The sequence below is a fragment of the Theropithecus gelada genome, chromosome 4 (assembly GCF_003255815.1).
Source record: "Theropithecus gelada isolate Dixy chromosome 4, Tgel_1.0, whole genome shotgun sequence".
In the NCBI taxonomy this organism is placed as follows: domain Eukaryota; kingdom Metazoa; phylum Chordata; class Mammalia; order Primates; family Cercopithecidae; genus Theropithecus; species Theropithecus gelada.
The window spans coordinates 141319846-141344979 of NC_037671.1; the positions used below are offsets into that span (position 1 = coordinate 141319846).

The 25134-nt window shown below is 39.1% G+C and overlaps 1 protein-coding gene across 2 annotated transcripts in view; it reads left to right on the forward strand.

Annotated features, from left to right (window-relative positions):
• Positions 1-10353: 10353 nt before the first annotated feature.
• Positions 10354-25134, forward strand: part of KPNA5 (karyopherin subunit alpha 5) — a 53392-nt gene continuing 38611 nt past the window's right edge. Inside the window, exons 1-5 of one of the 2 annotated variants that reach the window (XM_025382271.1) lie at positions 10354-10599; positions 10753-10812; positions 18415-18548; positions 21121-21222; positions 21359-21458. In XM_025382271.1, coding sequence (XP_025238056.1) covers positions 10596-10599; positions 10753-10812; positions 18415-18548; positions 21121-21222; positions 21359-21458 — 400 coding nt within the window. In that variant the 5' untranslated portion in view covers positions 10354-10595. The remainder of the gene's footprint in view (positions 10600-10752; positions 10813-18414; positions 18549-21120; positions 21223-21358; positions 21459-25134) is intronic. The other variant, XM_025382272.1, reaches the window with a different exon arrangement.

Here is a 25134-nt window from a genome sequence, read left to right on the forward strand (position 1 = left end):
CCAGCCTGGGCAACATGGAGAAACCCATCTCGACAAAAAAAAAAAATACAAAAATTAGCTGGGCGTGGTGATGTGGCCTGTAATTCTAGCTACTCGGGAGACTGAGGTGGGAGGATCACCGGAGCCCCAGGAGGTTGAGGCTGCAGTTAGCCATAATGGCACCATCGCACTCCAGTCTGGGCAACCGAAGGAGAACCTGTTTCAAAAAAAAAAAAAAAAATCATTCTGGAAATTTGTGGACAAACATGGAAGATCAAATACGTACATTTATATTTCTCTGCCTCTCAAAAACTACTAAAATGATAGGAGGAAAATGAAAATAATACTACTAACAGCTAATGAGATTTTACAAAACTTTGAAAGCTAAAAAAAGATAAATGATTAATAACGAACTTAACTCAGAACAGATGTCAACAAAAAACAAGTCAAGCCATACTGTCTTGACTTGTACGGGTTTCTGCTTGCCCAGCACAGCACAGCCAAACACTGACACTGGGAAAGCAGCAAGAGAGAGTTGAGGCATTTATTGTAGGGCACCAAGCAAGGAGAATTGAGTAGCTCATGCTTAAGACCTGAACTCCCACATTGCTTACAGGTAAGAGGTTTTAAAGGTGAGGAGGCAGAGGTTATAGGCGACATCGTAAATCAATACATGGAAGTTATACGTTGGTTTGATTTTAAAAGGCTGGACATCTTGAAGTGGTGGGGGCACAGGTCACAGGTGGATTCAAAGATTTTCTGATGTTTGATTTGCTAAGGAGGCAAAACTTTGTCTAAAAATTTGGGATCAGCAGAAAAGAATATTAGCTCTGGCTCAGGGGTGTGATCTCCTCCAGGCCCCTTGGGAAGAAATTTAGAACAAAGAACAGACGTCAGGATTTAGTCTTCAGTTTCCCCTTATCTGTAGTCAGGGGCCAAATCATGTTGGACAGTAGATCTGTTTGGAGGGGGATCTGGGTTTCTGGAAAACAACTCAAGGTCATATGTTAATATCTTATGTTTCTATAAGGAATAAAACATCTCCTGACTTTTTTTTTGGGGCTACTGTTTTAAGCTACTATTACCTTTTTGTTTATTTAATTGCTTATTTATTTCTCAGCACTAGCTAGGTTCCTGGAATTTTCCTTGAAGGAACTCAATATTTTCCTTTATTTCTATGCTTGGGGGTTGCCCACAGGCCCCTAAGTAGGGTCCCTACTTCATCCTAATACACTCCTCCTTCCCAGAAATCTGAAAATTTCAGAAATTAAAGACAAGATACTTCTAAAAATGGTGGTGACATTTGGAACTAAATAAAGGATCATTTTGCCAAAAGTCTGAATAAGGAACAGTTAGAACTCCAACTCTAGATTTTCTCCATCACTAATGTGATGGTTAATTTTAGGTATCAACTTGACTGAATTGAGGGATGCCTAGATGGCTGGTGAAGCATTGTTTCTAGCTGTATCTGTGTGAGGGTGTTTCCAGAGGAGATTGACCTGTGAGTCAGTGGACTGAGAGAGGAAGACCTACTGTCAGTGTGGCAGGCACCATGCAGTCAGCTGAGGGCTAGGCTGGGGCAAACAGGAAAGAAAGGGAATCCTCTCCCTTTGCACTCTTCCTTCTGGAACAAGACACCTTTTTCCCTCCCGCTTTTGGACATCAGATTGCACCATATTCAGCTTTTAGACACTGGGATTTGCACCAGTGGCTTCCCAGGAACTCTTGGGCTTTTAGCCTCAGACTGGGGCCCACACCCTCTGCTTCCCTGGTTCTGAGGCTACTGGGACTGAGCCACATTATCAGCTTCTCTGGTGCTCTAGCTTGCAAGATGGCCTATTGTGGGACTTCCACCTCTGTGATCATGTGTCAATTCCCTAATAAATTGCCTCTCGTATATAGTATTGGTTATGTGTCTCTGAAGAACTGTAATACAGCTAGGTTGCCATGAGACTCCTCTTTCCTTTCCAGACAGAAGACTACAGATTTAGTTCATGAAGAAAACAAACCAAAAAAACAGCTATGAACCCTTTCCTAGGGGGTTCAAAGGCTTGACCTTATCCTTAGGGTAAAGGCACTGGACTGAAAATGGGAAATAGCGAAGGCTAAATACTAAATTATGAACCTCTTGCTCCTTTTCCTCCATCACATCGTGATATATGATTTCTGCCTCCAAGGCAGGAGGTTGGAAAATTCCTCCCCAGAGAAATCAGTTGTCCCAAGAGAAAGACCTACAGATGTCAACTTTAAGGAAGTTATCTAATGACAACAGCCAGGTCCCCATTTTACCACTCTGTGGGAAGGCTGCCAATTGGTGAATAAACAAGCCCTGCTGATGCACAGTGTATAGAAGGTTTCTTTAATGTCTTATTCTTAAATATGAATAGATACTCAAGGGTTCCAAGCATTTGAGTACAGACTATGGCAAGTAAAATGGAAAACTAAACAATAATCATAAATTAAAAAGAAAGCTCTGAAGAAACAGACAAAGAAAGAAAAATATTTCAATGGAAACCACAATTAATACCCTCAGATAGATAAGAAAATGTATTGAATCTCTAAATCCAATATAGGAAATAGGTGTTGGGATTAAAAATATTGCATACTTTGAAATACATATATTAATAGAGGCCTGGAAGATAAAGCCAAAGAAATTTCTCAGAAAAGAGAACAAAAAGAACAAGGGATAGAAAAACAGGAAAGAAAAATAATCAAATGAGAAATTGGATTCCACATCCAACTAATAAGAAATACAGAGAGGAATAACAACAAAAAACAATGGAAAATTTGTTATCAATGAAATGACATGATAATTCATGACTCAATAATAATTTCTCCTGAAACATTATTTCTTATTATTCCCCAGGAAGTTCCCACCAAAATGAGGGAAGAAGCAAAGAAAGTGGAAGGTATGGGGCTGGGCATGGTGGCTCACACCTGTAATCCTAGTACTTTGGGAGGCTGAGGCAGGCAGATTGCTTGAGCTCAGGAGTTTGAGACCAACCTGGGCAATATGGTGAAACCCCGTCACTACCAAAAATACAAAAAATTATCCGGACGTGGTGATGTGTGCCTGTGGTCCTAATTACTCAGGAGGCTGAGGTTGGAGGATCATTTGAGCCCAGAAGGCAGAGGTTGCAGTGATCCAGGATTGTGCCACTGCACTCCAGCCTGGGTGACAGATTGAGACTCCATTTCAAAAAAGAAAGTGGAACATATGGAATTCCATAAAAAAAAACTCTACCTAGATGAGAGAGAACAGACAGGAATGAAGGCAGAAAGGAAGAAAAAAAAGGGAGGGAGGCAGGGAAGAAGCAACTGACAGATCACTTCATGTTTATGACCATACTGAGAGAAATATATTCTGTTAAGCAGAATAATGTCCCTCAAACATATTTATGTCCTGGCCAGGCATGGTGGCTCACACGTGTAATCCCAGCACTTTGAAAGGCCAACGTGGGAGGATTGTTTAAGGCTAGGAGTTGGTGACTAGCCTGATCAACATAGTGAGACCCCCATCTCTAACATTAAAATTTTTTTTTAAAGATTGTATTTCCTTATTAACAGAACCTGTGAATATGTTACTTTATATGGCAAAGGGACTTTGTAGATGTGATTAAGGATCTTGACAAGAGGGGTTTATCTAGGTAGGCACAATATAATCACAAGGGTCCTCATGAGAAGGAGATAGGGAGGTCAGTCTTAGAAAAGGAGATGTGATGACAGAAACAGAGGTCAGAGAGACGTAATTGCTGAAAGGCGTCCAGAAGCCAAGGAATGTGGGTAGCTTCAAGAAACTGGAAAAGGCAAGGAAATGGATTCTCCCCTATAGGCTCTGGAAGAAACACAACTTTGCTGACACCTTGATTTTAGCCCAGTGAGACCCATTTTGGACTTCTGACCTCTAAAAGTGTAAGATAATACATTTGTGTTATTTTAAGTAAGTAAGTTTGTGGTAATTGGTTACAGCAGCAATAGGAAACTAATACACATCTCCAGCAGTGTGTTTGAAGATGAGTTAGTGATGAGTAGTTAGAAAACTAAGCAAATGATAATGACAGAAAACAGGCAATTAATTTTAGAACAATAAAAAAACATACAAGGAATATAATTATTTACATAAAAATTAAATATTGATTTAACCAAAATAATTTTGATGGAACTATATTGGAGGATGTGAGATCAGGAAGTCTGTGTAAATGTGTATGTTGGGAGGTTAGTGCAGTTATGAGTAACAAATTCTCATTTTACATCTATAACAATAGAAAATGCCTATGACTTTAAAAATCAAGAAATGGCAGTATATGATTTAAAAATATTTAATTAGAAAAGAGATACCAATAAGAACACCTAAACAGGTTGAAAATAGTAGCTTCTGGGGAGTGGCATCTGGGGATGGTCAGGTGGGAAGTGTTTATTTTCATGACAAACTTATTATTGGACCCTTTAAATGATATATTTGTATTATTTGATTACAATAAATAAACATTGTAAATTACTACACCTTCTGGACAGGGAATAGATTGTAAAGGAGTCAAGGTGGGTACAAATTGCTTAATTAGGATACTACTGCAGTTTACAAAATAAATGATGGAATGCTAGGAGAAGTGTCAGTAGAGATGGACTAGGTGAAGACGTGGACTATTTTGGAGCTAGAAGCAAAAGACAAGAGGCACTGGTAAGGGAAAGGTAAAGAATGATTCGTAAGTTTTTTTTTTTGAGACACAGTCTCACTCTGTCGCCCAGACTGGAGTGTAGTGGCAAGATCTTGGCTCACTGCAACCTCTGCCTCCCGGGTTCAGGCAATTCTCCTGCCTCAGCCTCCCAAGTAGCTGGGACTACAGGCGCCCGCCACCACGCCCAGCTAATTTTTGTATTTTTAGAAGAGACGGGGTTTCACCATATTGGCCAGGCTGGTCTTGAACTCCTGACCTTGTAATCCGCCTGGCTCGGCCTCCCAAAGTGCTAGGATTACAGGCATGAACCACCGCGCCCGGCCGATTCGTAAGTTTTTTAGCTGGAGTTTCTGGCTGCATAGTTGTATCATTACAGAGATAAAGAGGCCTGAGAAAGGAACAAAGCGGAATGGGATAGAATCAAGAAATCTGTTTTGGCTTATTAAATTTGAAATGCCCATCAGACATCCAAATGGAGGTTTGATATATGAGTTTAGACCTCCAGGAAGAGGTCAGGGATGGAGATTTGAATTTGGGAGAAAGTGGTTTATAGGTAGATGGCTTTTAAAAATACAGGAGTATGTTGTATCACCTAGAGAGCCAATGCAGCAAAGAAGCCTGGCCCCAACATTTATAGGTTGTTTAGAGGAGGAAGACCAAATAAGGAGGATGAGAAAGAGAAGGCATGAAGCTGAAAGAAGGCCATTCATTTCTTTGTCTTTGGAAAACTGAAAAAGTATGTGTGGTAGGACCTTTGGTACACTGCCCAGATCCTTGTTCAGGACTAAAGGATTTTCTTCCCTCACTGATGAGGGCTCTAGGCCAAGTTCCACTTCAAAAACTGCACTCTGGTTAAAGGGAGCTGCAGCCTCACCCAAGATTAACCCTCCTCTCTGGATTTAATTCAGTGATATCCAAAGACTTCTTGATTCATTGATAGAAACATGACCCTCTAGCCTCAACAGTGACAATTCTGGAGGGCCATCCCAGCTTCTGTACATCCTGTAAGATTGTCTGAAGATTCTGTTGCTAATAATGCAGCATCATTTATCTCTCTGTAGAATCCTGTCTCCTCACTCCTGACAGTTATTATTCCCAAAGAGCACTCTGCAATAAATATCAGGTGGCAAGTCTTGAATCTCAGTCTGTTTCCCTGTGTTCTGTGAAAGGGCTGTATATGCAAAGCAACCCCCAAATGCTGAAGAAGCCAAGAACCCAAAAATGCAGAAAAATCAAGTTTGTTGGTCTTGGGTGATTCATTAGGGTAACTTACAGAAAGAAGCGTGGTCTTGGGTGGTTGCAAGACAGGTAGATCTCCATACTACTAAACCCAGGGCTAACCCTCTAAACCCAGGGCTTATATCTTGGGGAAAATATACATACTCTGGAAGGAATGTTTAGGTGGCTACAGGTATCACAGCCTGTGATTTCTGCAACAGCATCAAGGGTTGTTTTGGAGGAAATTTACAGTGAATAGGTGTTCCTACTTAAAGAGTAATACATCGACTAGACATTTTGGGAGCATTCCTGGACTTGGGGTTAGTCAGAAGTTACATGGCAGATTAGCATTTCAAATAAAGTCACTCTTGTCCCCACACCCTGGATCAGACCTATCGACAGCAGCAAGGATACATGCTGTTGTGTGGAATGACTTGTGCTACAGAAGTGACGGAAATTTAACAATAATTTACAACTTCAACAATTGGGAGGGTCATGTGTCCCAGTTTGCTCAGGACAGTCATCTCAAAAAAGTTATTAATAGCATCCCATTCCACTATCAAAAATGTCCTGGTTCACACAAATTATATGATCCTGCTACTAATAACTTTGAGTCTTCATCTAGTTCTCATTAAGATACACTACTTAGGTATGAATCACAGCTGCTTCTTACTAGCCCTGTGACAGTGGAAAGTTTACTTACACATTCATCTGTGCCTCAGTGTCCTCTATCTCATAGGGTCATTGTAAAGTTAAGTATATCAAATTTTAACTTTGCAGTGATCAACAGGATCTCAGAAGAAGTATGTTCTTACTTTGATAACTTACCTGCTGCCTTATTCCATTTTGGCTGCCATAACAAAAATACCAAAAATCGGTTGACTTATAAACAGTGAACATTTACAGACAGTTCCCGACTTATGATGGTTTGACCTATATGACATTCCAACTTTACAATGATGCAAAAGTGATACACATTAACAATAAACCATACTTCAAATTTTGAATTTTGATTCAAAAATTCTTTATAACTTTATTCTAACATAGGCTTTGTGGTACACGACTTTGCCCAATTGTAGGCTGAGTGTCATGACCATGTTTAAAGTAGTCTAGGATAAGCTATAACGCTCAGTAGGTTAGGTGTATTAAATGCATTTTTGACTTACAATATTTTCAACTTACTGATGAGTTTATTGGGAAATAACCCCATTGTAAGTTGAGGATAATCTGTATTCCTCACAGTTTTGGAAACTAGAAGTCCAAGATCAAGGCTTAGACAGATTTAATCTCTGATGATAGCCAGTTTCCTCATAGACAGTACCTCTACCTTCACATAGTGAAGGGGGCAAGGCATTTCCTTTGACCTTGTTTTACAAGAGCACTAATCCCATCATTAGAACTCCATCCCCGTGATGTAATCACCTCCCAAAGGCCCCACTTCTCAGTACCATCACTTTGAGGGTTAGGTTTCAACACATGGATTTGAGGGGGACAAAAATATTCAGACCATAGCATCTGCCTAAGTAAAAAGAAATTGTTGAACCCATGGGCTAGAAACCTTTCTTTTCCATCATGGCCTGTGGAGGAGGTAATCTAATAGGGCAATAAGCTCTCTACTTTTGAGGCAGCAGCTTTTGGGATAAAAGGACCACTGAGAAGTGGATTTTATTTTGATAGGCAGATTGGGAAAGATGCTATAGAAGGTCAGTTCTTGGTAGGAAGTTGCTGTGATTGGCATTGCATACAACTAATGAAGTCAGCATCTTGATACCAATCCTATTCCTCCAGTTCTTTCCTGGATATGAAAAGCCAGGACCTAGACCCTTCTGAGCAGTGGTCTAAAAGACACCATTACCATCTCTTCTGCCATATCTATCCAGAGGGAAGACACGTCCAGATAGCAGGAATCTTCTTCGGGAGTATAAAAACAAGTGCAGACCATCTAAATGAGAACAAGCAAAGCCAAATTTATTTGGAGCTTACAATAGCAAGGGAGTCAGCCACCATCACTTGCATTTGTCAGAGACTCAGTGGCAGGCAGAGGAGTGGGAAAGCTTTAGAGTGGAAAAAAAGGGAAAACTTCAGGTATGCCAGTTCAAGGCTGTTGGCATGCAGAAGCTGCAGGTGGGCTAATTAAAAGCAGGGCATCCTGTGTAATTATTTAGGGATGGGTAGCTATTTGGCTTTCTCTAGCTGGCCTTGAGGTGGAATCCCAGACAAAAATTAGAGAAGCTATCAGTTATTAATCACATCCTGGTCATTTGGGGTAGATGGCTACAAGGGTTATTGCTTGGCTTCCTGGACTGGTTGCTACATTTAGTAATCTGATTTCTTGGACTGGTTACTGGACACAGCAGGTTGCCTTCCTGGACTGGTTGTTGAAGATTATAGGTTAGTGTTCTATTTGTATATATTGTCTGGCCATTGTCTCTTTGAATTCAGTCTCCCAGGATGGAGGAGTAGGGAGGAAATAAGAGAGGGATAAGGTGACCAGGTGATTAAGGCAAGTAAACTCCTATCAATACTTCAATAGTGCTGTTGTCAGAGAAGTTTGAACCAGAGTGACTCCAACTTGAACAGGTGCTGGGTAGAATGAGGCTGAGACCTACTGAGCTACATTCCCAGGAGGTTAGGCATTCTTAGTCACAGAAGATAGGCGGTCCATGCAAGATACAGGTCACAAAGACTCTGCTGATAAACAGGATGTGGTAAAGAAGACAGGCAAAACTCACCAAAACCAAGATGAAGACAAAAGTGACCTCTGGTCATCCACACTTCTCATTATACGTGAATTAGAATGCATTAGCGTTCTAAAAGACACTCCCACCAGCACCATGACAGTTTACAAATGCCACGGCAACATCCAGAAGTCATACAGTCTAAAAGAAGGTAGAACCCTAAGTTCCAAAAATTGCCTGCCCCCTTCCTTGGAAACTCATGAATAATCCACCCCTTGTTTAACATATAATTAACAAATAACTGGCCGGGCTTGGTGGCTCACGCCTGTAATCCCAGCACTGTGGGAGGCCAAGCCGGGAGGATCACAAGGTCAGGAGATCGAGATCATCCTGGCTAACAAGGTGAAACCCTGTCTCTACTAAAAATACAAAAAAATTAGCCGGGCGTGGTGGCAGGCGCCTGTAGTCCGGCTACTCGGGAGGCTGAGGCAGGAGATGGCGTGAACCCGGGAGGGGGAGATTGCAGTAAACCGAGATCACACCACTGCACACCAGCCTGGGCGACAGAGCGAGCCTCCGTCTCAAAAAAAAAAAAAAAAGAACTATAAGTATACTCAGTCCGGCAGCCCAAGCCACTGCTCTGCCTATGGAGTAGCTATTCTTTTGTTTCTTTACTTCTCTAATAAACTTGCTTTCACTTCACTACATGGACTCATGATTGGCAACGCTTTCTGGTAACAGTGCCCAGGTTTCCTCTCTCAAGCTTGCCTTTCTCAGCCCTACATACTCACAGTTAAATAATCCCTTCTCTCCTGTTTGTTTTTTAACTATTGAAAATAGCAAACATCTTAAAACAATTTGTCATCATGTTTTTCCTCTTAAAAAATTGCAAACGTCTTCTGGGCAGGATTCATGTATTATTATCTTGTTTATTCTCTTCCTAGCATTGCATCTGGAACACAGTCTGCTTTCAACACCGTTTGTTGAACTCCAGGGTAGATTACAGGGCTGTGTGTTATAATCTACACTACTTTAACTGAAGTTACTCGTTTACTGGTGACTACATTGTTGTCAAAAATCCACAGATGTGGCTGGGTGTGGTAGCTCATGCCTGTAATCCCAACACTTTGGGAGGCCGAGGTGGGCGGATCAGGAGGTCAAGAGATCAAGACCATCCTGGCCAACACAGTGAAACCCGGTCTCTACTAAAAATACAAAAATTAGCTGGACGTGGTGGTGCATGCCTGTAGTCTCAGCTACTTGGGAGGCTGAGGCAGGAGAATGGCTTGAACCTGGGAGGCGGAGGTTGCAGTGAGCCGAGATCACAAGATCATGCCACTGCACTCCAGCCTGGTGACAGAGCGAGACTCCGTCTCAAACACAAACAAACAAACAACAAAAACCCGCAGATGTTATAGAATATAAAATTATAAATGACAAATTAAAAAGCTTGAAACAAAACGAACAGAGCATATGAAAGGAAGTTAATGCTGAAGAAAACGTGAGCCTCTGTACACTCAACAAGGCTGCGATTTTTACCACCTTTTTTTGCAATGTTGTAGCCCCAATAATGAATCTAAAATGGTACTTGACACAGTTTATATCCTTAAGAATGTATGCATGCACGCACGCGTGAAGAATAAATGAATGAGGGGGTTGTCCCTTTGCACGCACGGAGGTCTAGGGGCTGCAGAGTACCCACAGCCTGGCCACCGCAAGCGCAGCTAAAATCTAGGGGTTGTCGCAGGCACAGGCTCCTCCTTCGGTGGGTGGGGCGGAGGCGCGCACTTTCTCTACGCCCCACTGCTAGGATGTGCGGCCACCACTCCTTCGCCGCCGCCGCCGCCGCCGCCGCGTCGAGTGCAAGGGCTTCTGGGAGCCGAGCCTCGGGGTCTCAGAGAAGGGGCGCAGGTGGCCGCCATCTTGGATTGCAAACTGGGTCGCTAGGCTTCACGCCAGGGGAGGAGTGGCGGCCCTTCTGTTACCCGCCACACACGTCGCCGCTGGGGACCGGGAAATCAGGGCATCGGAGAGTGCCACATTAATGGGTAAGTTGGAGTGAACACGGGCTAGGTTGGGGGAGCCTCGGGTTTCGTCCCTTTGGGAACTACTAGTTCTGGGGCCATGGTTTTTATTTACCCCTTCCTTTGCGAAGGTCTCTGGAACCTGGCGGTGCCGGGTGTTTCTCATGTTTTCCCCAGGGCGACAGCGGTCGCGGGGGCGTGGCAGCCGGACCTTTCTCTTGCGGACGCGAAGGCGTGGTGAGTTCAGATTCTTTCAGCAGGTCCTCAGAAGGAGTGGTGGGCAACCGGTCTCGTCTTCGCCTCCCCGCCTCACCGTTTCCCGGTAGTTCTTTTCAGTTAATGGAATTGCCAAATGTTGCCACTCATACCTGGTACCCAGCGGTTGTGTCCAGCAGCTTATGGAAATTCCACAGTGTCCAAAGAAGAGACAGGTTCCATCCCGGGGGCCTCCTAGCCTCGCCCTCTCACTCCGCCAGCTGCCCTCCTCCACCTGCGTGCAGGTGCCTCTAGTGCTCATTCCCGACGACAAGGCAAGCCTGGGTTCCACGCTTCTAATAGTCGGTCAGCTCCGTTCTAAGATGAAAACTTAGTTTTTCATCGATAATGCATAGGAGATGGAAGTATTTGAAAGCTGTGAAATGACAGTGATACACCTAAAGAATGTAACACTGGCGGCGGGCGCGGTGGCTCACGCCTGTAATCCCAGCACTTTGGGAGGCCGAGGCGGGCGGATCACGAGGTTAGGAGATCGAGACCATCCTGGCTAACATGGTGAAACCTCGTTCTACCAAAAATACAAAAAAAAAAAAAAAAAAAAATTTGCCTGGCGTGGTGGTGGGCGCCTGTGGTCCCAGCTACTCAGGAGGCTGAGGCCGGAGAAAGGCGTGAACCCGGGAGGCGGAGCTTACAGTGAGCTGAGATCTCGCCGTGGCACTCCAGCATGGGCGACAGAGCAAGACTCTGTCTCAAAAAACAAAAAACGAACAAAAAAAGAATATGACACTGGCATTTACTTTTGAGCTTTTTGGACACGTTTTTTAAAAAAGACAAAAACACTAATGATTTATCTCTCAATTACAACACCCAATAATGACTCATAATCTGCAGGAAAGTGGCTTTCTTGGTAGGTCAGGAACAACTGTCTCTCTGACCTAAGTATTGCTTGTTTGGTTGTAAGGGCTCTCTAGTTGGCACTTTCCCCACTTTGTGCAGTCTTTTACTTTCTCTAATGAGGCGCCCAGCCCCATACAAATGAAGGCTTTACTGGCATGAGAAATAATGTCGTTTGATATTAAAGAAAGAAAATCGTAAGTTCAGATTCTAGTTATTTGCTCAACTTAAACATGGTTTTTCTAAGAGCCGTTGAAAGCTTATGAATGAAAAAAAATTCCTCTGTTCTGTAGCTTTAAAGTGCCTGAATAACATTTCTTATATTTAAGTGTTATGAGACCTCAACCTTTGAAGTGCAGCCTTTAAATTTATTTTTCAGTGAAAGAAACAATCCCCTTGGGTGGGGCCCCTTTAGAGATAATTTCCCTTGATTTATTGTCCCCTTTAAATCAACTGCAGTGAGGATGGATGCAGGTGTTAAATCTGAAGCCGGAAGTCAGTACTATTGAAGAAAAAGGAACAAGTGATATATGAGTTGTCGGGGCTATATTTTATTTGGCTAAAATTTATGCTGAACAGGTTACAATGTGGTTGCTTGGATTAATGCTATCATAAGTAGCGCCTTTGTGTGTGTGTGTGGGAGGGCACAAGATGATCCAGTCAGATGTGGTAAGAAAATATTAGAACTTATATTTGTTTACCTTTTCAAACTTTCATTAAAAATTTCTATTTTTTGTGAATTTTATGCTAGAGTAGTATATTAGAATGGTAATGCATGTATAGAAATAAATATGTTGAGGATGAATGCACAAATACATTTTACATATGTAGGATGTGTGATTAAAAACGTTTACAGCCAGTGGCCTAGAATATGCTACATATATAGGTGATAAACATTTTAAGAATTTTATTTCCATGAGCTTTTTATTTTACTTAAATATTTTATACGTATTGTATAATTCAACAACTAATACTGTGGTCAGTTTGCTCTGTAATGAACTCTGACTGATCTCTTTCCTTTCAAGAGTCTAGCTTTTTATAGATATAAAATAGAGAATAATACCACACATTGTTATTAGTAGAGTTATGTTGAGCAGTTCCCTCCTTTTTTTTTTTTTGAGACGGAGTCTCACTGTGTCGCTCAGGCTGGAGTGCAGTGGCATGATCTCGACTCGCTAGACGTTCCGCCTGCCGGGGTTCATGCCAGTCTCCTGCCTCAGCCTCCCAAGTAGCTGGGACTACAGGTGCCCGCCACCACGCCTGGCTAATTTTTTGTATTTTTAGTAGAGACAGGGTTTCACCGTGTTAGCCAGAATGGTCTCAATCTCCTGATCTTGCGATCCGCCGGCCTTGCCTCCCAAAGTGCTGGGATTACAGGCGTGAGCTACCGCGCCTGGCCTTTTTTTTTTTTTGGAGCGATCTTGGCTCACTGCAACCTCTGCCTCCTGAGTTCAAGCGGCTCTCCTGCCTCAGCCTCCCAAGTAGCTGGGATTACAGGCTCCTGCCACCATGCCCAGCTGATTCTTGTATTTTCAGTAGAGACGGGGTTTCACTATATTGGCCAGGCTGGTCTTGAACTCCTGACCTCAAGTGATCGACTCTCCTTGGCCTCCTAAAGTGCTAGGATTATAGGCCTGAGCTACCCTGCCTGGCCATATTGAGCAGTTACTAATGATAACTATTTGTAGGTGCACATAGTATTGCTGAATCCATTAAATATTTTAAAGAAGGAATTTTGGCAGATTAATCATCATTCTCAAGGCCTCAGCCCCTTCTTTTCTACCTTGAGCTCCACCAGTAGTGAGATTTGTCTCACTATCTTTACCAGTGACATAATTACCAAATCTGATGCCTGATATGGTACTTAGATTATTACAGGCACTTTTATTTTCTGGATGAATCAATGAATGAATAAACCGAGTGGCCTGTTATCAGTGGTACTACATCTTAAATATTCCTTTATCTTTTGAACTCCTTTCCTTTGCAGGACTCTTATATTTTTCCTTATTCTTCTACTTCTCTGACCTTCTTCTTTTTGGTTTCTTTTGCTCTTGCCTTTTTCCACTAAAATATAATTGTCCCCAAGGTTTCTCCTTTGGTCATCCTTCTTCTGTAGCTCTACATGATACTGAATGATCACTCCAGATCCCTGTTCCGAGTTCTGATCCATATTTTCAGCCATCTATAGATCAGTGCCTCCTACATGTGCACCAAGTACTATACATTTAACATGTTTAAAACCGGAGTCACTATACGCCTATTAGAATGGCTATGACTAACAACAGCAACAACAAAACCCCTTGCATTATCAAGTGGAGACAGGATGCAAAGCAACTGGAACTCTCATGCATTGCTGATGGGAATGCAAGATGGAATACTCACTTTGGAAAGAAGTTTGGCAGTTTCTTATGAAGTGAAACATAAACTTGCTGTATTATCCATCAGTTCTACTCCTAGATATTTACTGAGTGAAATGAAAACTTATGTTTACACAAACACCTTTACATGAATGTATGTAGCAAATTTATTCATAACTTCCCAAAACTGGAAACCACCCAGATGTTCTTTAACTGGAAAACTGATAAACCGTGATATGTCCCTACAGTGGAATAATAGCAATAAGAAAGGAGAGTTGATAGATGCCAACAACGTGGATGACTGAAATACTGCGCTAAATGAAAGAAGCCAGATTTATTTTGTTGGTTTTGTTGTTGTTTATTTTACCTTTTAGGCTCAGGGTCACATGTGCAAATTTGTTATATAGGTAAACTCATGTCATGGGCGTTTTACAGATTATTTTGTCACCCAGGTACTAAACCTAGTACCCAATAGTTATTTTTTTCTGCTTCTCCCCCTCCTCCTACCCTCCAACTTCTGGTAGGCCCCCAGTGTCTGTTGTTCCCTTCTTTGTGTCCATGTGTTCTCATCATTTAGCTCCCACTTATGAGTAAGAACATGTGGTATTTGTTTTTCTGTTCCTGCATTAGTTTGCTAAGGATAATGTCCTCCAGCTCCATTCATGTTCCCACAGGAGACATGATCACATTTTTTTGTGTGTGTGTGGCTGCATAGTATTTCATAGTATTTATGTACCACATTTTCTTTATCCAGTCTGTTATTGATGGGCATTTAGGTTCATTGCATGTCTTTCCTATTGTGAAAAGTGCTGCACTGAACATTCGTGTGCATGTGTCTTTATGGTAGAATGATTTATATCCCTCTGGATATATACCCAGTAATGGGATTGCTGGGCCAAATGGTAGTTCTATTTTTAGCTCTTTGAGGAATTACCACACTGCTTTCCACAGTGATTGAACTAATTTACGTTTGTTTTTTGACTTTTTTTCTTTTCTTTTTTGAGGCATGGTCTCACTGTTGCCCAGGCTGGAGTGCAGTGGTGTGATCATGGTCACTGTAGCCTTGACCTTTGGGCTCAAGTGACTCTCCCACCTCAGCCTTCCGAGCAGCTGAGACTATAGTCACGTGCCAGCCTGCGTGGATAATGTTTTGATATTTTGTTGAGACTTGGTCTCACTGTGTGGCCTGGGCTGGTCTCGAACTCTTGAGCTCAAGCGATCCTCATGTCTCCACCTCCTGAAGTCCTGGGATTACAGGCATGAGCCACCATACCTGACTCTTTTTGACCTTTTAGTAATAGCCATTCTGACTGGTGTGAGATGGTTTTTCATTCTGGTTTTGATTTGCATTTCTCTGATGATCAGTGATGTTGATCATTTTTTCATATGCTCCTTGGCTGCATGTATGTCCTTTGAAAAGTGTCTGTTCATGTCTTTGCTCACTTTTTAATGGGGTTGTTTGTATTTTTCTTGTAAATTTGTTTAAGTTTCTTATAGACGTTGGATATTAGACCTTTATCAGATGCATAGTTTGCAACGATTTCTCCATTCTGTAGGTTGTCTTTTACTCTGTTGATAGATTCTTTTGCTGTGCAGGAGCTCTTAAGTTTAATCAGATCCCATTTGTCAATTTTTGCTTTTGTTGCAATAGCCCCTTCGTCATGAAATCTCTGACTATTCCTGTGTCCAGAATGGTATTGCCTAGATTATCTTCCAAGGTTTTTATAGTTTTGGGTTTTACATTTCAGTCTTTAATCCATTTTGAGTTGATTTTTGGATATGGAACGGGTCCAGTTTCAATCTTCTGCATGTAGCTAGCCAGTTATCCCAGCACCGTTTATTGAATAGGGAGTCCTTTCCCAATTGCTTGTTTTTGTCAGCTTTGTCAAAGATCAGATGGTTGTAGGTGTGTGGCCTTATTTATGGGCTATTTTGTTTCAATGGTCTATGTGTCTGTTTTTGTACCAGTACCCTGCTCTTTTGGTTACTGTAGCCCTGTAGTACAGATTGAAGTCAGGTAATATGATACCTCCAACTTTGTTCTTTTTGCTTAGGTTTGCCTTGGCTATTCAGCCTCTTTTTTGGTTCCATATGAATTTTAAAATAGTTTTTTCTAGTTTTGGGAAGAATGTCATTGGCAATTTGATAGGAATAGCATTGAATCTGTAAATTGCTTTGGCCAATATGGCCATTTTCACAATACTGATTCTTCTTATCCATGAGCATGGAATAATTTTCCATTCATTTGTGTCATCTCTGATTTCTTTTACCAGCGTTTTGTAATTCTCACTCTAGAGGTCTTTCACCTCCCTGGCTGGCTATATTATGAGGTGTTTTATACTTTTTCTGAGAAGCCAGATTTAAAAGACTACATGCTGTATGATTCCATTTTTCTGAAATTCAGGAAAAGGCAGGACTGTAGGGATGAAGAATTCAGTTTTTACCAGATGTTAAGGGTCAGGGAGGGCTAATAGGAGCAGCGTGAGGGAGTTTTTGGGGGTAACAACTGTTCTGTATCTTGATTGTGATAGTTACATGCCTATACATTTGTTAAATTCATAGAACTGTATACCAAAAGAGCGATTTTTACTAAATATAAATTTACAAATAAACTTAAAATAACGGAATTCATTATTCTTGTCTCAGAAAAAAGCCGATATGTAAACAGAACAACCACTACTCTGATCCTCCATCTGTATTCTCTGTCTTATGTTATCTTGCCATACTACTCAAATGGCTCAGTTAAAAACCATGGAGTCATCCTAAACTCCTTTTTCTTCCTATCTGTTACTTTCATATGGCCTCTAATTTTTACTGAATCACTTTCAGAAATGTTTCTGTAATCCAACCTGTCTTCTATGTTTTCATTGTAGTAACTTGTTTAGTTCATGCCTTCAGCATCTCTTCTGTCTCTCTCTCTGAACTATGTAAAATAACCTTTTCCTTAATTTCTTTAATTCTGTTCCTTAGAATCAAGTCCAAATTTCACAGCTGCATTATAGGAACCATATGGGCTCTAACCTACCTTTATAGCTTTATGTTCTCCCATGCATCCTCATTTTGGACACACTCAATCTCCTACTGTTCTTGGTTATGCAAGGCTTCTTCAAAAACTTTGCCTATGCATATATTCCTTCTGCTTGAAATGCTTGATTCTTCCCATTTCTCTTTCCTGCTTTTCCTTTAAGATAGGATACCCATGAAGCTTTCAGAAGTCCCTAAGGCACAATTAGTTGCCATATCTTCACTGCTCTCACAAGACTTAAAGCATGTATTTTAGTGTACTTTACTGCTTACAATAAAATTTGCCAATTCATTAGTCTGTCTCTTCAGTAACAGGGATGGCAGACAGATGCCAGCCTCTCCTTCTCTTCTGTTTACTTCATAAGCTAATTGGTCACAATATTATCTCTGGTTAGACATGGATATGTCCTCTGAATTTAACAGAATAACATACTGGGTACTCACTAATGTTAAACTGAAGTTGGCACCCTGCTTTAGGCTGATTTTTTTGTGTGTGTGATGTATACATCCAGAATAGGTTATAATATCAGTATTTTAATATTCCTATAAGATAATATCAAGATATCAATACTGTTACATTGTTAAAAAGTTTATAATTCACTTTCTAAAAGTAAAACTAGCACTTATATTTCAAATATGAAATATATTTGCATGTATTCTATGTATTTATAAAATATGTATAAAAATGTTAATGTTTTAAAATACATTTGCAATAAAACTACTTAAAAATAAAGTATACATGTATTTTAGTATTTCAAAAGAACTAATTATACTGGAGTACTAAAAACTGATATTGTAGTCATAATTCAAGTCCTGACCCTTGTGGCCATAGCTCTTAAGGCAGTGCCTTCAGTAAGAAGCCAGACCCCAATAAATATTTGAGATGTGCTTACTGGAGCCTAATATCATATTCCATTAAAAATAAGACACTTCAATGCTGGTTATTTCTTGATCTAGCCAGAAACTGTAATTTAGAAGACTTTTTTTTTTTTTTTTACCCAAATAATTCATGATTATTTCCTGACGGTAATTATGTTTCAGAAAGGTTAAAACACTGCGGGGGCTAGGGAGACAGGAAAGGTTGTGGCATCTTAGAATCAATGAGATAGGGTAAACTTTATCTTTGTTTATTCCAAAATTGTTTAAGATATTATTTCTCAAATATGTGGTCATTTTGCTCTAATCTTGATGTGGAATTAAGGGAAAGTATTCTTTGTACATAATTTTCAGAATGGGTTTTATTAGCCTGTTAATCAGTGACCCTGAATTTAGTTGCTAGATTAAGTGTCTCCTGTTGTTTTAAGAGAGTGAGTTATCAGTGTCTGTTTTCTTTTCTCCTTCCTTTAAGATGCCATGGCTAGTCCAGGGAAAGATAACTATAGAATGAAAAGTTACAAGAATAAAGCCCTAAATCCTCAAGAGATGCGTAGACGAAGAGAAGAAGAGGGAATACAGCTTAGAAAACAAAAAAGGGAAGAACAGGTAGGTGTTTTTAGCTATTTAATTTTGTTTTTTAAAAGTTTAATTATTTGCTAATTATTGGATAATTTAAAATGGAAATGTTTTAAGAAATTGAATATAGCTAACTCTATTATTCATTAGACTGCAGGCATCATAATTGTAAATTTGTGAAACAGAACTCTGTGCTACTTTTAGTCCTGGGAGAAATGGATTTTCTGTTTTATTGATAAACCTGCTGTGTTAATTGTATTTTTACCTCACTGCTAATACATTTTTCCCCTTGCGTCTATTTAGATCACTTCCATTTGTCATTATAAAATTTGCCCCCTAAAGAAACATTATATATTATTTGCTGCTTTGTAGTTTTCACAATTCTTGCCCATAAGTAAATTATTGTCATCTTCCCATGCTACTCATACTGTTTCCCCATTGTCTTATTAGCCAGATCTCTGCTTATACTTTGCATATGTGACATAAAGAATGTAAAATCATTTAAGAGAGTATATCTCAACATTTTTTATTCCAAGGTGTACTTAAATGTAGAAGTATTTATAAATAAGTAAAAGAATGTGGTTCTCACACATATGAGTTAAAACTGATGTGTGAAAAGGACTAGCAGTGAAGAAAGTAGAAAAGGCCTATTCTATTCTGTAAGTAGAGATGGGGTCCTGCTATGTTGCCCAGACTGGTATTGAACTCCTCGCCTCAAGCAACATTCCTGCCTGTGCCTCTCAAAGTGCTAGGATTACAGGCATGTAATAGGCAAGACCTATTTCAGAAATATGATTGTGATTTCTCATCTCCCTATCTGCAGCATCTAACACAGTCCTTCATGCATTATAGTAGGTACTAAAAAAATCGTGTTGAATAAATGATTAGAAGGAGGATTGTTTACATATTAAATAGGAACAGGCAGGGAGCGCTGACTCACCCCTGCAATCTCAGTACCTTGGGAGGCTGAGGCAGGCAGATCACGAGGTCAGGAGATGAGACCGTCCTGGCTAACATGGTGAAACCCCGTCTCTACTAAAAATACAAAAAAATTAGCCAGACATGGTGGCGGGCACCTGTAGTCCCAGCTACTCGGGAGGCTGAGGCAGGAGATTGGCGTGAATCCGGGAGGCAGAGTTTGCAGTGAGCTGAGATCGGCCACTGCATTCCAGCCTGGGTGACAGAGTGAGATTCCATCTCAAAAAAAAAAAAAAAACCCTGATATTTATTTAGCTATCAAAAATAATATAATCAGATTTTGTTTTCCTCAAATTTTGATTTAGGAAATGTAGAGTCATTCCTTGGTTCCAGGATCCTCTGCGGATATCAAAATTCACTGATGCTCAGGTCCTTTATGTAAAGTGGCATGGTATTTGCATATTACCTGCACACATCCTCTTGTATATTTTAAGTCATCTCCAGATTACTTATAATATCTAATACAGTGTAAATGCTGTGTAGTTGAGTTGTTATACTGTATTGTTTAAAAATACGTATTACTGTCGGGCTCAGTGGCTTATGCCTGTGATCCCAGCACTTTGGGAGGCCTAGGTGGGCGGGTCACCTGAGGTCAGGAGTTTGAGACCAGCTTGACCAACATGGTGAAACCCTGTCTCTACTAAAAATACAAAAATTAGCCAGGCATGGTGAGCGCACGCCTGTAATCCCAGCTACTCAGGTGGTTGAGGCAAGAGGATTGCTTGAACCCAGGAGGTGGAGGTTGCAGTGAGCTGAGATTGTGCCACTGCACTGGCAACAGAGCGAGACTCCATCTCAAAAAATAAAATAAAAATAAAGTAAAATAAAATATGTATTTTTTTTATTTTCGTATTTTTTTTGCTGTTGATTTTTAAGAGATGGGGACTTGCTGTGTTGCCCAGGTTGCCCTCCAATTCCTGGGCTTGTTCAGTCCTCCCACCTCAGCTTCTCAAGTAACTGAGACCAGACACATGTGCTGCCATGTTTGGCTTATTGTTTTTTATTCTTATTATTATTTTTGATCCGAGGTTGGTTGAATCTGGAAACGTGGAACTCACAGATATGGAGGGTCAACCGTACCTATAAATCTCCCTTAGTGAACTCACCATGTTTCTTTCTTCTTTTTTTCTGCTTCATTTTTATCTGCTCCTGAATTAATAAGCATAGGACTGTTATTCCTAAGAATTGTTTTCTATTCCTTGTTAATCAGATATACTAAATCAGTTAATGTATCAGATGTTATCTTTCCTGTGTAACAGATGTGCTTTTTAAGTTTTCTTGCAAAAATTCTTAGATACCTCATAATCCAGTGTGGAAATATGTGCTTTTTAAAGTGCTATAGAATGACTATGTGTATTCCATTTACAAGCCTACTGTTGGTAAAAGATCTGAGATTTAAGTGATGTGAAGTAGTCTGTGCAGCCGAAAGCTAGCCCGGAAATTCTGACTTCTCATAAATACCTTACTTCCTAGTATAATGATTGGGAAATACTCAAATATTCAGAATTTTAAGTTATAAAATTGATAGGGTTTTTTGGTCCACTCAAATGAAAATATGGAATTCTATGGCAATTGAATGTTTTATGGAAAGCTCAATGTGTAAACTGATTTCTCTTTATTACAGTTGTTCAAACGCAGAAATGTCTCTTTGCCCAGAAATGATGAATCTATGCTTGAAAGTCCTATACAGGATCCAGATATTAGTTCCACTGTACCCATTCCAGAGGTATATTTTACAAAAATATATTTCAAATTATATCTCAATAATTTTAGCAATAGTATATATAATAAATATTTATGCATGCAAAATTATTCATGTAAAATGTTTAAATGTTAATTATATTTTTGTGTGTGTGTTTTAGGAAGAAGTTGTTACTACAGATATGGTTCAGATGATTTTTTCTAATAATGCTGATCAACAGCTAACAGCAACACAGAAATTTAGAAAGCTGCTTTCTAAAGGCAAGAATTATTTTCAGTATGCTTATTTGATATTACAGGATTTTGTAGTAGAGGTTTATTTTATTGTTTTCTTTTTTTTAATTTTAAAATACCTTTCTTTGCTAGACACAGGTGTTATATTCTCTGTAAAATATATTGTAAAGTAACATCCATTTTTGAATATGATGTTACCAAAGTAACGTATGTTGACTCTAGAAAAACTGTAAAAATATAAAAGCAGTTAAAGAGGCAAATATAAAGAGACTAATCCTGCTGCCAAGAAATAAGGTTAGAGATATATGTTTTTTAATTCTTGTAGAAATATTTTTCAGACATGATTTTTTAAATGGTACCATAACATAGAGTATGAACATAAAATGATGTAATCAGGCATTTAAATTTTTCTCAATTTTAGATTACCATAAACATGCTACAATAATTGTTAAGCAATATAAATTTCCTTAATATTCATTCATAAAAGTGAAGTAGGGGGTCAAAGGGAATAAACTGTATTAATTTACACTCCCATCTTCAGTTTGTACCAGCATTCATTTCACTATTTTTACCAACATTCACAATTCTCTTTTTCTTTTTTTTTTGAGACAACATCTCACTCCCATCACCCAGACTGGAGTGCAGTAGTGGAATCACAGCTCACTACAGCCTCTACTTTCCAGGCTCAGGTGATTCTCCCACGTCAGCTTCCTGAGTAGCTGGGATGACAGGCATACATCACCACGCGCAGCTAATTTTTTGTATTTTTAGTAGAGTCAGGGTTTTGTCATACTGCCCAGGCTGGTCTCAATTTCCTGGGCTCAAGTTATCCTCCCACCTTGGCCTGCCAAAATTCTGTGATTACAGGTGTGAGCCACCATGCCTGGACTCACAGTTATCTTTAAGAAAAAAATGCTTATATAATAGTAATTCATTATTTGGCTTTTTTTTTTTTTTGTAATTAGGTGGAATATTTTGCCTTATTTATTGGTTCTTTATAATACATAATTGCCTTTTTATGTTATTTGACCAATTTTATATTGAGTTAATAAGAATTCATTTAAGTAAAAATTTAAATCTTTGTCTTGTGTTTCATATATGGAATTTATTGAACTAGTAGTTCTAATTTTATGGGATTTTATATATGAACTGATAAGGTTTTGAAAATGCCCTTAGTTCAACTGCCTTATCATCCTAAGAGAGACAGAGGTTAGTGACACATGAAGAATGAAAGAAATCTTGTGATCAGGTTAGCATAGATTATAAGGCTTTCACTTTTGCTTTTTTACTGTAATTGATGTTCATAAATAAATTTAACTTTCAATTTCTGTTCCTCACATACCTTAGCAATGTCAAGAAACCCTTATGCAATCAAGAATGGCTTCTCTCTTCCTCACAATACTTCACAGTTTTGGTTTTTATAATTGGGATTATTTTCTGAGTCAGATTAATATTGTTAAATTGTTTTTTAATTATATTTCGTCAAGATTTTATTTTGACATGTCATACTGTTAACATAATTTATTTAGATTTATTTAAGAGTTTTAGAGTTTGCCGCCGGTGTTTTTGTAACATTTCCTTATTATTGAATTCTTTATCTTGATTAAATTTTTATTAAAGCATTGCTTGAAGGATTTTCTACCCCTTTCTTACCCCCATTCTAGGAAAATTGCATTGGTACAATTTTTTTAAGCCTTTATATGTCTAAATACTATATTTCTGATGTCTTTGAGCAAGTTGTCTGGGTATCGAATTCCTTGATCAGAAGATTTTGTCCTCATTTACTCTAATTCCTAAAGGTATTCTGTTTCCGTTAAACTGTACTATCTTTCACAGAGACAATTGTGTTCTCTGTTTCTTCTTTGTAATGGAATTATGCTTGCCTAGTTGGACATACAGCAAGGAGTTAATAGACGTTTTCTTTCACTGATTGATGTGGGTTCCTGCCAAATCTATCAGCCCTAGAAAAATAATAGATTTACTGTATTTTTATTTGATCTGTCAAAGTAGGAAATATGAGAAAGCAAGCATCTAGAGCTCAGAACTGGAAGCAGAAACCACAGGAAACTTTGCCTCTTTTGCAAGCATTTCTTTATTATAATTAGTGTTCTTACTGTAGACACTAGGAAGATATGAATATGCCCTGGGTACTGCACAGCCTGTCTTAGCTCTAGCTTTTACTCCTCTGACTTAAGTCTGTGACGGTGACCTTTTGTTACATCGTCTACTTATTTCCTTGTCATGGCCACCCTTGTGGATGTAAATCACAAACCATCCTTTTCTTCAATCCCAGTTTTGTAGAAAGTTCTCCAAAGCTTTTTTCTTTTGCTTGACTCTTGCTTAGTTTTCAGTTCTGAAGGAGATGTTCCCCATATACTACTTATTGCCATAATGACTAAAAGTTTTCTCGGTAGCAGTTTATCACCATTATAAGATTATATAGACTATCATCCTGTCAATATAATACTAATAGTTGTTCATGATACCTGTTAGATTAGCTGACAATCCAAGTGCACTTTAATTGCTTTCTTTTAGATGAAGATAAATACAAATGTGTTGCTTTTAATTCACCAGGAAGAAACTATATTTGGGTTCTTATGTGTATGTGTGGGTATATCTCATATCTATATTTACTTTTATATATATAGCTGACAGTCTCAATGCCCACCTCGCCCTACCCGCCAACCACAAAACCCTGTGTTTTCTTCCTTCTCTCTCATCTCTTTCTTTCATAAAGAGCAAGACAAAATTTCTGTCCATTAAATTTAAAACAAAATAGGATAATATATTTATGATTTTCTTTGGAAATAAAGAAAAAACAAGAAAGTGAAGGTGGTAATTGCAATCCTATAATTTTGTTTTGATTTTTTTAAGGTGGAAGGTAAAATGATTAAGAATACTTACTGTTTTATCCTGTCGATGTTTTATAACAGTATAAGTTAGGATCTGGAATTCATTTTTCCATTTTGAAGAATTGGGGCTTTTCATTTAGAACACCCAAACAAAACTTGATGGGTGTAACTTTACTAACTTTGCAGAAATTTTCTAAATTTTGCCCAAGTTAGAAGAATAGCAAATTTGTAGAACAATGAAAAGGAAGAAGGAAGTCTGTTTCTAAGTAAGTCTTTCTTAACAATTGAGAGCAAGGTTTCTAGGATTTGAGCTGACTTAAAACTTAATGAAAATATTTTTCTATATCAAAAAGAACGATTTGTTCAGATGTTTTATATCCACCATTTGCTTATTCATCCTACTCATTAAACGCAGTATGTTAACATTAATATATGAGTTCTTTATGATCAGTAATACAGTCAAATAGAGGAAGTAAGAAGAAAAGGAAGAATCAGAAGTGGAAATGAGTATTCTCTTTTGCATGACTACATGAATACATAACTCAGTAATATGCAATTTGGCTGGTGGATGCAGGGCAAGGGAAGGAATAACCATGATGATATAATGAGTTTGATTTTGGGTATGCTGCATTTTGAAAGAAGGTGTGAAAATTCATTTTAAAAGTTGTGAAAATAAAAATACATCTTATAGTCACTTAGGAATATGGTCTGAAATCTAGGAAAGGAGAATTCAGCTAAGAACAACAAAGCTAAGGTTGTTAGGTTTGTGAATTATCACAAATAGTGATAATATCTGGTACTTGAATTAACAAAATAGGTACATTTTCTAAGATGAGAATAAACAGGAATAA